Source organism: Nyctereutes procyonoides, unplaced genomic scaffold (assembly GCF_905146905.1).
Source record: "Nyctereutes procyonoides isolate TBG_1078 unplaced genomic scaffold, NYPRO_anot_genome, whole genome shotgun sequence".
In the NCBI taxonomy this organism is placed as follows: domain Eukaryota; kingdom Metazoa; phylum Chordata; class Mammalia; order Carnivora; family Canidae; genus Nyctereutes; species Nyctereutes procyonoides.
In genome coordinates, this window is record NW_026575124.1 from 3,021,984 (window position 1) to 3,034,699 (window position 12,716).

The 12,716-nt window shown below is 49.6% G+C and overlaps 1 protein-coding gene across 5 annotated transcripts in view; it reads left to right on the top strand.

The window, feature by feature from the left end:
* Window positions 1-12,017, top strand: part of ACVR1B (activin A receptor type 1B) — a 34,725-nt gene extending 22,708 nt beyond the window's left edge. For all 5 annotated transcript variants that reach the window (XM_055336966.1, XM_055336965.1, XM_055336969.1 and 2 more), the window contains 5 exons: window positions 2,634-2,801; window positions 3,874-4,030; window positions 5,253-5,377; window positions 9,154-9,284; window positions 10,690-12,017. In XM_055336966.1, coding sequence (XP_055192941.1) covers window positions 2,634-2,801; window positions 3,874-4,030; window positions 5,253-5,377; window positions 9,154-9,284; window positions 10,690-10,815 — 707 coding nt within the window. In that variant the 3' untranslated portion in view covers window positions 10,816-12,017. The remainder of the gene's footprint in view (window positions 1-2,633; window positions 2,802-3,873; window positions 4,031-5,252; window positions 5,378-9,153; window positions 9,285-10,689) is intronic.
* Window positions 12,018-12,716: the final 699 nt, after the last annotated feature.

Genomic DNA, 12,716 nt, shown 5'->3' on the forward strand with positions numbered 1-12,716 from the left:
CAGTCATTAAGCAGATAAACAAGATAAACCCCTCACCCTTCCTGCTCACTTCCTGTTCCTAACACCCCTTCCCTGCACTCCTAGCAGCGTAGTCCTGGCAGGGGCTCCAGTTAATTGACCTTGAAAATCACTGGAATGAAGAATTGTGGCCTCAACTCCTGCCAGAGAAGAATAGCCCAGAAAAGTATGGGATGTGCGTTCTGTGATATAATCAGCATCATACACACTTGTAGTGCAGCAGGCGCAGCAGGGATGACCTGGCTGCCCCCAGAATGTTACCTTGTGGTCTCTCAGGCTCGGCTTGTGGACTGCCTTAGACCTGAGATCTCTTGGTTCTTCCTTCCTCTCCCTTCTGATTTTTCTTTTCTTTTTTTTTTTAATGTTTTTTTTCTTTATTTATTTATTCATAAGAGACAGAGAGAGAGAGAGAGAGAGAGAGAGAGAGAGAGAGGCGGAGACACAGGCAGAGGGAGAAGCAGGCTCCATGCAGGGAGCCGGGTGTGGGACTCGATCCCAGCACCCCGGGATCGCGTCCTGAGCCGAAGGCAGGCGCTAAACGCTGAGCCACCTGGGCGTCCCCCTTCTGACTTTTTAGTTTTTGAGGCCCTCTCGTGTGGCCAGGCACGTCCTTGTTTTTGAGGGGGCCTCACTGACCAGCAAAGGAGAAGTAAACTAATGGTTGATACAGGACATAATCAAACAGCAAGCTGTTCTAGTGAGCACGAATTGGGAGAGAGATAGGGGTCAGGGAGGCCATACCTGAGCTTGATCGAGGACAAGGTCAGGAAGAAAAATCAGCGAGAGGACACTGCAGACACACGTGTAGAGGTTTGGAACCCCGCAAGTAATATGGACGCTCTATGGGTGGGGGGCAGTGGATGCCGGAGTGAAGGGCCTCCTTGAGAGGATTACATTTTATTCTGAGATAGTGATTGGAATTTCATTCATTAATTCACGAACGTTCGGTGACCACTGTGATCATCGCGCGTAAGAATGACTCACAGTCCTAGCCCTCACGCTCCTGGGCGGGGGGGGGGGGGGGGGTGGCAACAGACAGTGGCCAGGTAGTGCACCTGAAGTCAGAAAAGCCGTGAGATGTTTGCAGCTTACGTTTTAGAAGAGTCTCCCTGGCAGTTGAGACCCAGGCTGCTCCCATGACACGGCAGTTTTTACAAGTCAGTGTCTACAAAGCCTACGGAAGATGCTAAGTATTTATTTTTCCTTCCTAAAACAACAACAGACTGCTGATTCTTCACATTGCTGTAGGGGTTGGTCATGGCCTCAACTGCCCCCAAGCTGAAGAGGCTCGGACTTCAACGCAAGGGGAAGGAGGGGAAGGGAGAAAGTGTTTACTCTGAGTAAGCTGTGCCTTTTCAAAACAGCAGCATCTTTTGATGACAGTTGTATTTCACCTACAGTTTGAAGGCTCAGAAGATGCCTTCCCTTTAACTTTAACTACCTACCAGGGTCCTCGCAGCTGCAGGGCCGGTTGGAGTGCAAGCGTATGTTGGGTGGACCCCTGGCTGGTCAACCGGAAGCCAGGCCTGGTGCTGTTCCAAGAGCCACTCCCTTTATTGATTCTGGCGGTTCCTGTGCGCAGGGATCTGGCTGTAAAAACTCACGTTAGGGCCAAGGGAGGAGAAAAATCGGACTCCTTCGTTTTTGCCTTTTTAGCATGATATATATATAGTATAGTGTCCTGGAACTAGCACCAGCCTGGAATCTGGAGATCTCAATCCAATTTCCAATCTTCCTATTGACAGCAGCATAACCTAATTAGATTACCAGCTTTGGGGTTTTTTCCTCCTTCCTACTACACGCTGCCTCTCATCCCCCACCCCGTAGAAAAGTGCACACTGTCCACCTTCCATTGCTCTTCTCAGGAGAAGATGACCTCTCTGGAATACTTGGAATTGTGCTCTTCATGCATTGAAAAGCATTTTTTTTTTAGTCTGGAATACAGTAACGCACAAAGGAGCTCTTTACTCTTCTCCCAGGGAGAGAGCTCATGGCTCGGTAGGAGCAGTGGACTGAAAGGAAACATTACAGATGAGCCAGCTGCTGGGGCTAGGCTGTGCTCACAGGATCTTGGAGCACAGAGGAGGGTCTGCGAAGCTTTCCTCCTTGGCAGCGGTGGGTGCAGCCAGTCATGGTCTAAAGAGTAGGTCTTGTTCAGACCCCGACAGCCACCTGCAAGAAAGAAGGGAGCGTGTCTAAGAAAGTATGTTGTTCTTCTCTCCTTCCTCAAGGACACACACTGGTGAATAAGTGTAGATGAAGCGGGGGCGCCCAGGTGGCTCAGCGGTTTGGTGCCTGCCTTTGGCCCAGAGCGTGATCCTGGAGTCCCGATATCGAGTCCCACATTGGGCTCCCTGCAGGGAGCCGGCTTCTCCCTCTGCCTGTGTCTCTGCCTCTCTCTGTGTCTCTCATGAATAAATAAATAAAATCTTTAAAAAAAAAAAGTGTAGATGAAATGGGTACAGAGGGGGAGCCTCAGGAGGTATGGAGGCAAGAAGCATGGATTCAGGAATATCTCGGTGGAGTTCGTGTCGTTCACGTATTCTTTTTTTCCTGCCTTAACCTTTCTGCTGGTAGTTGTGCCTCTTCCAGAACTCCTCTGTGGTTCTCTGCAGATAATGGCACCTGGACACAGCTGTGGCTCGTCTCAGACTACCATGAGCATGGCTCCTTGTTTGATTATCTTAACCGATACACGGTGACGATCGAGGGGATGATTAAGCTGGCCCTGTCTGCGGCTAGCGGGCTAGCACACCTGCACATGGAGATCGTGGGTACCCAAGGTGAGTGAGTGGACCCCGCCGAGGAGCAGTAACATTGAGTAGACTTTCAAGGCCTGTACCATTCCTGATTTAGTTCCCAGGACTCTTTTCTTTTTTTTTTTTTTTTTTTTTTTAATGAGGAGGTTGGAGGTGGGCCTAAACTCAGAGAGAGATTTGAGTTTTTCTTGAGAATGAGAGGTGCCTGCAGTGGGGTTTCTTCAACCTCCGTCTTGGGCTCTAGAACATAAAGATTCCGTTGTTTGTCATTTGGTGGCCAGGCATGATTGTTGGGTGGTGAGCTCAGCCTGCGTTCTGAGTTGTCACCCCAGAAGCCCACCATACACATGTGAAAGAATGGAGCCAAGAAGCAACAACCAGCTAGGGCAGAGGAGCAGCAGTGGGGTAATCCCACACGGTCACTGTTGGGACAGTTGGCTTACGGACTGCATAGTGCATCAGACACTGGGCTTTACTAACCTAGGAAGGTTCTGGAGGAAAAAGACCCCGAGCTTCCTTGTTTGTTGACTGTAACATCAGCTCTTTGGGGGATCGTGGTTCTCCTCAAGCTGGCAGGCTGTGCTGGCTGTGCTGATTCCTGGTTGACCAGGGCAACAGCTCTTGCCGCCCATGACAGAAAACCAGCCATTAGTGTTGGATCCTGTTCCTCGCTCGCCCCTCTGGTGACAGTAGTGGTCCTTATCTTTGCCTGTTTGATGGTGAGAAGCTTAGCCAGTGCAGCAGCTTTTCCTGGGATTCCTTGGCAGTTCTGACCCGGAGCGTATCAGTTCAGGAAGGCGAGCAGGAGGAGGAGGAGTAGAAGGAATGGTAAGAGCTAATACACACGCCTTTCAAAGCACTTCACTACTTGCATTAGTGCATTTAATCCTCACATTGCCCTGAGGTAAGGACTGGGGTAGCCTTATCTTACAGAAGAGAAGACAGAGGTACACGTGGGTCAGGTTGATTTTTTTAGGGTTATCGGGTTAGTGGGAGGCAAAGCCAGAACTCGGACCCATACAGTCTGGCTCCAGAGTCTATGTTTTTAATATTTTCGCTATCTCTCTGTAAAGATCCCTATTTTTTTCTCTGCCAGGGAAGCCTGGAATTGCTCATCGAGACTTAAAATCCAAGAACATCCTGGTGAAGAAAAATGGCATGTGCGCCATAGCAGACCTGGGCCTGGCCGTCCGCCATGATGCGGTCACTGACACCATTGACATTGCCCCAAATCAGAGGGTGGGAACCAAACGGTAGGAAGGCCCTGAGCCTCTGCCCTTGCCTTACCTTTGTACTGAGTAGCTCATGGGCAACCTCTCCCATCTACACAGGAGACAGAAGCATAGAGAAGGAGGTGTGGCCCTTGCTCTGAGACAGCCGAAAGCTGAATTGAAACCCCACTCCCCACACTGGAACGCTGCACTGGGGGCATCTAACAGATACAGGTGCCATGAGCATGGCTCCGTAGAACTATATACACACCTAGCTAGCTGTTCATGGTATTGGGTAGGGAGAGGCAGCAGAGAAAGAATGTGCAGGAAGACTTGGAAGGGAGATGGGCAGCAGGCTCGGCTGGGACAAAGAGGAAGAAGGTGCCACCAAAGGGGAGCTCGTGTGGAGACCCTGAGGAGGCAGGGAGTAGGTCCTGCTGGGGGTTAGAGAGCAGGTTTGCCGAGCTGGAGCAGAGGTGATCTAGGTCAGAGACTGGGGGCAGCTTGAGGATTATGGGCCTGCTCCCTGCCTCCTACAGAAGTGAGGTAAGACATAAGGACCGCGCCTGTAGATTGACTTCCTGAGTCAGAAATGGAACTGTCGTCTAATGGGTCAGAAGAGGAAGTCTGTTTACCCGCCAGGTCCCAGTGCATTTCACTCAAGTGTGCTGTTGCTTTCCCCCTTCCTCCTGACCTGAATGAGTGCAGCTCCCGAGGCCCCAGAGTGTGTGTGAGGCCTGATGACCTTCTTGGGGCGAACGGGGCGGGGGGTGCGGTGAGGAGAGTGGCATGAGTAGTCTTAATTAACTGAGGGACACTTTGATGATCACCTAGAATTAATTTTCATTTCTCTGTAATTAGGTAAGATAACAAAAGAGATTCAGAATGAAATTTAAGCTCAGCCCATCACCGTGGCTACATTTAATAAAGCCCAAGACCCCAGCAGCAACCAGATATTATGGATCGTTACTGCCCCGTGACCCACTGTACAAATACTTCTGCCAAGAAATCAAAGCATCCTTAAAATACATCTCAATGGTTAAAAAATAAGAGCAGCCGAGTAGCACCCAACCTCTGCTGAAGGATTTGGATTCGAATCCAAAGCATGGGAGTTTGCAGTAAAGAGAATTGATCACTTTCTGCTCCCCAAGGGGCATTCTTGGGGTGATGCCTTCCCACATTGAGGGCCCCTGAATCACTACTTGGATTTAAACAAAGAAATCATCCTTCTCTCTGCATCATCTTGTTTCCTTTGCTGTTGCAGATACATGGCCCCCGAAGTGCTCGATGAAACCATTAACATGAAGCACTTTGACTCCTTCAAATGTGCTGATATCTATGCCCTCGGGCTCGTATACTGGGAGATTGCTCGGAGATGCAATTCCGGAGGTACCCTTCTTTTTTTGCCTTTTCTTGTTTCTACATCCCAGTACAGGTTGCTGGATCACCTGAGGGTGCTCGTGAGAGGGCTGGTATTTCATTGCCTCCTTTCTTTTTACAACATGTTGGCCCATCACACATAGATGAGGGAACTTCAGATGTGGTTGTACAAAAGGTGTGTTGACTGTTGAATAGTGTTGTTGTTTTTTTTAATTTTTTTTTTTTGAGTGAGAGAATGCACTCGTGTGCTAATGATTGGGGGAGCAGAGGGAGAGAGAGAATCTCAAGCAGGCCCCACACCCAGTGCAGAGCCTGAGTAGGGCTCGATCTCACAACCCTGAGATCATGGCTTGAGCCAAAATCAGGAGTCAGCTGCTTAACTGACTGAGCCACCCAGATGCCCCTCTTGAATAGTGTTTTAAATTGTGATACCCGGGATCCCTGGGTGGCGCAGCGGTTTGGCGCCTGCCTTTGGCCCAGGGCGCGATCCTGGAGACCCGGGATCGAATCCCACGTCGGGCTCCCGGTGCATGGAGCCTGCTTCTCCCTCTTCCTGTGTCTCTGCCTCTCTCTCTCTCTCTCTCTCTGTGTGACTATCATAAATAAATAAAAATTAAAAAAAATTTAAAAAAAAATTAAAAAAAAAATAAATTGTGATACCCATGGGACGCCTGGGTGGCTCAGCAGTTGAGCGTCTGCCTTCGGCCCAAGGCGTGATCCCGGGGTCCCGGGATCGAGTCCGTCAGGCTCCCTGAAGGGAGCCTGCTTCTCCCTCCGCCTGTGTCTCTGCCCCTCTCTCTGTGTCTCTCATGAATGAATAGATAAAACCTTTTTTTAAAAAAAATTGTGCTACTCATTCTGGAGGCTTGTTTGGCTTATTTTTGTTTGTTTTTGTTATTGTTACTGTTTTTTTTTTTTTACCCTTTTTATACCTTATCCTTATTATATCCCTTATGTACCTTTACTTATATCCCTTATATATAAGGGATACTTATATACTTATATCCCTTACATACCTTTATATCCTTATTAATCCTTGGAGGTTGGGAAAGCCCTGGGCAGGAATGGTACAGGACTGATGCAGGATGTCTCCTTTACATGACAGGCGGTGGGTATGTTTTGGTACCAGCTCTCAGGCCGCAGTGCTGGGGTTTTGTTGATAAAATAATAGTGGTAATTTCTGAATGTGGAACAGACAGTTTTTATTAACATAGAATTTTCTCAAAATGAGGTTTTTGTTGTGTGATTTTTTTCTTACATCTTTGGCATTTGCACCTGCTCACCCATGTCAGAATCCCATAAAAGGTAGTATCAGATGTAGCAGGAAACATTTTTTGTCACTAGCTTAGTGTGTCAGTATTATTCAGTGACTTCCAAGTGTTCTGTTCACCTGAACAGGCTCAAGAACCACTAGAACCTTTCCCTCAGCCATTTATCTCTGATGTAAGAGATTCAGGTCAATGGAAATGAAATAAATTAAAATTAAATGAACTTAAAAGAACCAGTCAGTCTCCCAGCAGAGCTCTCTTCTGTTTTACTGTCCTTTTCCATCTCTGATAGGTTTGGGAAGATTCACAATATGGAGCCAGGCACCCAAGTATTATTCATGGAATTGGACATCTAACATTTTTTTAAATTTATTTTTTAGGTAAACTCTGCCCTCAACGTGAGGCTCAAACTACATGATCCTGAGATCAGGAGTCACATGCTCTGCTAGACTGAGCCAGCCAGGCTCCCCTAATATTTTGACCATTATATACAGATAGATTAAGAAAAACCTGGGCAGCCCAGGAGGCTCAGCGGTTTAGCGCCGCCTTCAGCCCAGGGTGTGGTCCTGGAGACCCGGGATCGAGTCCCACATCAGGCTCCCTGCATGGGGCCTGCTTCTCCGTCTGCCTGTGTCTGAGCCTCCCTCTCTCTGTGTCTCTCATGAATGAATAAATAAAATCTTAAAAAAAAAAAAAAAAAAAGAAAAGAAAGACCTGGTTACACAGATCTTAAACTGTGAATAAGTTAATTTGTTCTTTCTCACACCATCCAGAAATTGGGGCTAAGTACTATAGTCATACTAATATTTATTCACTACTCACTAGGTATGAACTTACCTAATCTGTACTATAAAACCTAAGAGGTGGGTACTGTTATTTTCATAATTTTGTACATGAGAATGTGTCACAGCAAAATTAGGTAATTTTTCCAAAGTCACGCAGCTAATAAACTAGGATTGAAACACGGGCAGATTGGGGCACCTGGATGGCTCAGCAGTTGAGCATCTGCCTTTAGCTCACGGCAAGAACCCTGTCCCAGGGTCGAGTCCCGCCTTGGTCTCCCTGCATGGAGCCTGCTTCTCCCTCTGCCTGTGTCTGTGCCTCTCTCTCTCTGTGTGTCTCATGAATAAATAAATAAAATCTTTTTAAAAAATAAATAACATCAGTCCTGATTGAGATTTCCCAAGTTGCCTCCAGATTTTTTTAAAACAGTTTATTTAAATTAGAGTTCAAATAACGTCCATCCATTGCAATTGATTGATACACGTCTTAAATCTCTTATAATCTACAGATTCCTCCTCCACTTTTTTTTCTTCAGCAGTTTAGTCTATTGGCGAATCCAGGTCATTTGCCCTGTAAAGTTTTCCTATCTAGATTTTGCCAATCACCTTTTTGTGGCATTCACGTTTTACCATTCCTGTGGATTTCCTGTGATAGTTACATCTAACGATTAGAATCTCATCTCTCTCTCTCTCTCTCTCTCTCTCTCACACACACACACACACACACATATACACACGTTTATATGCGCACACACAGATTTTTTCCCCCAAAAGTTCTCTTACCAGGCACACAATGCTGGTTATCTTTTTTTGTGTCTCTGTGATGTTAACAGCCATCAGTGGTCTTGTCCAAGCCCAATTAATCCTCACATATTAGCTAGAGTTCTTTATTTTTTTTAATTTAAACTTTTTAAGTAAACTCTACTCCACAACATGGGGCTTGAACTCACATCTTGATGAGTTGCATGCTCTCCTGTCTGAGCCAGCCAGGTGCCCCTAGATTTCCTCTTTAAAGAGAAACTTCCCCTAATTGTCTGTTAGGTTACCAAGATGTGTAATTTGAATAGGGAAGGCAGGAAAAATACTACTTGATTCTTTCCAATTATGTACCATTTTCTTTCTTTTTTTAAATTTTTATTTATTTATTCATTCATTAGAGAGAGAGAGAGGCAGAGACACAGGCAGAGGGAGAAGCAGGCTCCATGCCGGGAGCCCGACGTGGGACTTGATCCTGGGTCTCCAGGACCACACCCTGGGCTGAAGGTGGCGCTAAACTGCTGAGCCCCTTGGGCTGCCCCCATTTTTCAAAACAATGAAAAATGAGCTTGTTCTCTCTTATCCTGTAAAAGTGACTGAAGTTTTTGGTATTTTTTTTTTTTAAGTATCATGAACTGGTGGTTTTAAAATACTTTAGAATATTTGCTTCCATTGAAGTGATTAATTAGTCTTGTGCTTAAATGTTCTCATCTCTGGCCACTTGGGAGCTTTTCAAGTTGGTGCCTTTTGACATGACCTTAGTACTTTTTGATAGTTGCTTGCTTCGAAAAAGGTGTTCCTGGCTAACCTTGTGCATCTCTTATCCCATTCCTGGAACCCGCCCGCCTCTCCAAGGAGCCCGAGCTCCTCCTAGAAGAGCGGGAATCGTATTTAGATCGCAGTGTAAGTGTTGTCATAGATTTTTGAGTACTGCCCTGCTTCTGTTGATAAGTCAGGTGGACCTTTTCTTTTCTCTCAGGAGTCCATGAAGAATATCAGCTGCCATATTACGACTTAGTGCCCTCTGACCCTTCCATTGAGGAAATGCGGAAGGTCGTGTGTGACCAGAAGCTACGTCCCAACATCCCCAACTGGTGGCAGAGCTATGAGGTAGGAAGCTTCCCTGCCTCCTGTGGCTTTTCCATCTGCCTGATTTTTCTACTCTAGAAAAAGGGTTTCCTAATTAAAAAAAAAAAAAGTTAAAAGGGTTTCCCAGCACGGAGGCCATGCCCAGAGGTAACCCCTGAGCGTGTCAGTTACATTCTACTACATGCTGTTGTACACTAAGCCCTGAGGGTCCATGGTGCCTTGTCCTGGGCCTGCAGGTCCCCTTACGAATGGACAGCCTGGTAGAAGAAAAATCTGTATGTTGGGGACCAAGCCAAGAGGTAGTCAACAAGAGGCAGAAAGACTGAGTGGGACCTCTTAGACCCATCTAACTAGAGACATGGCTCTGGTACCACAGAGGGGAGCTGAGCTCTGTACAAGAGACCAGGAGAGGAATCCGTAGAGGAAGCTTAGCCTGGGTATAGAAGAATCACAGGACAGGACTTAGCCAGAAGACATGTCTGTGAGGGAGGTGGCCTTTCTAAAAAACTCCGAAGGGAGGAGTGTGTGAAGGATTGAGGGTTTGGAGGGTTGGAATTTGGAGGAGCAGGCAGCTGAAGTGGGGCAGAGACAGCATTTGGGGGGAAATGGAAGTTTATGGCATAGGTTTCTTATGAATATGGCATTCTGGGGTCTTCGAGTCTTCAAGGGGCACAGGGCTTGAGTAGCCAAGTACACGCGGGCCTCCTTTGCCCTCGAGGCTCTGCTTTTAGGGACTAGAACCACTAGAGGGCATTTCTGCATTTAAGAACGAAGTCCCTTCGTTCACATTTGAGGTGCTGTCCCCTGTTGCATAAGAGCATTTTCCAAAATGTTTCTCGACACCCTCAGGTCAGGGTTTCCAAGGATGAGGGTGAGGCCGAAAGAGCTGGTCTTTAGCTGCCCCTGTCCCACACGCTCTTCAGTCAGTTTTTGACATTTTGAAAACCAGTGGCCTAGAGTAGCAGCTGGGGACTTCCGTGGCGCCCAGGAGCCAGCAGAGTACGTAGGCGACCGTCCGGATCCATCTGTTGGCCTGACCACCGTGCAGCGGCCGTGTACCTTCCCGCCTCTGACAGGATTGCTGTGTGGGGGCTCCTGTCCTGTCCTGTTTTTTTGTCCACCTTCAGTCTGTCTGTGAGCTGTGGGGTCGCAGCCGTGCACGTACTCGTGCCAGGCTGGGTCCCTGTTGTGCCCGGTTCATACAGTCCAGAACCGTCGAGACGGATCCTCCAGGCTGACGGATCCTCCAGGATTTTCAGAGCCCTGCTGTTTTGGGTGCCCCCATGCAGAGCACGCCAGCCCCGGGCCGGCTGAGTGCGCTCGCAGGGCAGGCCTCCCCTGCCCAGGCCCGAGGGAGGGCCCGGGAGACGCGGTGCTCAGGAAGGCCTCCGGGCGGTCGCCTGACGGCCTTGTGGTCCCCGCGCAGGCGCTGCGGGTGATGGGGAAGATGATGCGAGAGTGCTGGTACGCCAACGGCGCGGCCCGCCTGACCGCCCTGCGCATTAAGAAGACCCTGTCTCAGCTCAGCGTGCAGGAGGATGTGAAGATCTAAGCCTCGCCCTCCCTGCACGCGCCCGGGCAGCGGGAGCTACGCGCAGCTGCCGTGCGGGGCGTCCGATGGAGGCCTACCTCTCGTTTCTGCCCAGCCCTCTGTGGCCAGGAGCCCTGGCCCGAAAGAGGGACCGAGCCCGGGAGACTCCGTCACTCCCACGTTGGGTTTGAGACACAGACACCTTTTATATTTACCTCCTAACGGCATGGAGACTCTGAGAGCGGACAGTGTGGAGAACTCGATGCCACACCTCAGACTGGCTGTGGTGGGAAGTCCCCGGAGCCGGCGCGTCTGGCGGGTGGTCAGGAGTGCGGCAGGCAGCCTGGGGGCACCCAGGAGAAGCCAGCGTCGCCGGTGCCGCCGCCCGCCCGGGCCCAGTGCGGAGCAGCACTGAGGGTTTTCCTCCAGGGACCAACCCAAGCACTCCGAGGTGGAGGTGGCCGGAGGCGCCGCCGGGCGGCCCCCTCGCCCAGGCAGCTCTGGGCCCCGCGCCCCTCCTGCCGCCGCGGACACCTGGAGGGACGGCCAGCCGAGACGGGGTCTGCCGCCTGTCTGTCCAGCCGTGTGTGCATGTGCCAAGGTGCGTCCCCTGTTGTGCCTGGTCCGTGCCACGCCCTTACACGTGTGTGTGTGTACGTGTGTGTCTGTAGGTGCGCACTTACCTGCTTGAGCTTTCTGTGCATGTGCAGGTCGGGGGTGTGGCCGTCATGCCGTCTGCGTGCTGGTGCCTCTGTGCAGTAGTGAGCAGCGTCCAGTTTTCCCTGGTGCCCTTCCCAGAGGTCTCCCTCCTGGCCCACCCCCCACCCCCACCCCACCCCCACCCCCACCCCCACCCCCGCGGTGGGACTCCTTTCCCAGCAGGCTGCTCCACCCACCCCTGTGTCAGCGCCTCTATTTCAGACCGTGGAACCAAAGCTGGCCCCGTTGTCCATGTCCGGCGAGGCTTTTGGGTCCAAGTGTGAGGCGGGGGTGGGCAGGGAAAGAATCTGAGTGGAAGTCTCGGGTGTTGTGATCAGCCGCAACCGTGGGAAATGAGCCAGCCCAAGGGCATCGTCCTCAACGGCATCAAGGGAGGGCGGAGGGCTTTGAAGCCCAGATCCTGGGACTCCGATTGGAATGTCACATCTGTCTTTCATATCCCAGATTCTGGAAACAGCAGTGTACATTTTTGGTGGTGATGGGTTTAGGGTGGGGAGGGGAAGGGGGGGCGAGGAGTGGGGAGGGAGTCGGGGTGGGAGGGAGGCATCTGCATGGGTCTTCTACTGGATTATCCGATCACGGTGGAGGGAAGATGTGAGACTTGCACCCACTTCAGGGGCCCTAGGAAAGGGAACAGCCCGAGCCAAACCTGTCATTTTAACCTGAGTATAGTATTCAATGATGCCTAGAAGCACGGTTGTGGGTGGTGGTTTGGTCAGCACATCTTAGGTATATAATAACCTTGAAGCCATAACTTTTAAACTGGAGTGGTTTGGTTTTCTTTCTTCTTTCCTTCTTTCCTTCCTTCGTTCCTTCGTTCCTTTGTTCCTTCCTTCTCTCTTTTTTAATTTTATTGGAAGGGTCTGAATTTAACTTTTTTTAATATCGTTAAGTTTTTATAAAAGGAAAACCATCTCTATGTGATGATTACCTCTCAATCTCTTTGTTTTTAAAGAAATTCCTACAAAACAACCACAGAAAAGTGCTCCAATCAAACGCACATAGCTCAATCACACTGGAAATGTTTGTCCTTGCACCTGAGCCTGTTCCCACTGAGCAGTGAGAGTTCCTCCCTCTTTGCCCTGGAGGTTCGTCTCTCTTGCACTGTGCACCCCCTGCCCCCAGTTCTGTGAGTGGTTTTTGCATCAGGGCCCTATCCTTTTGTGCATCGTTCAGCTGGTTGCACCTTTTCCTCCAGGCTC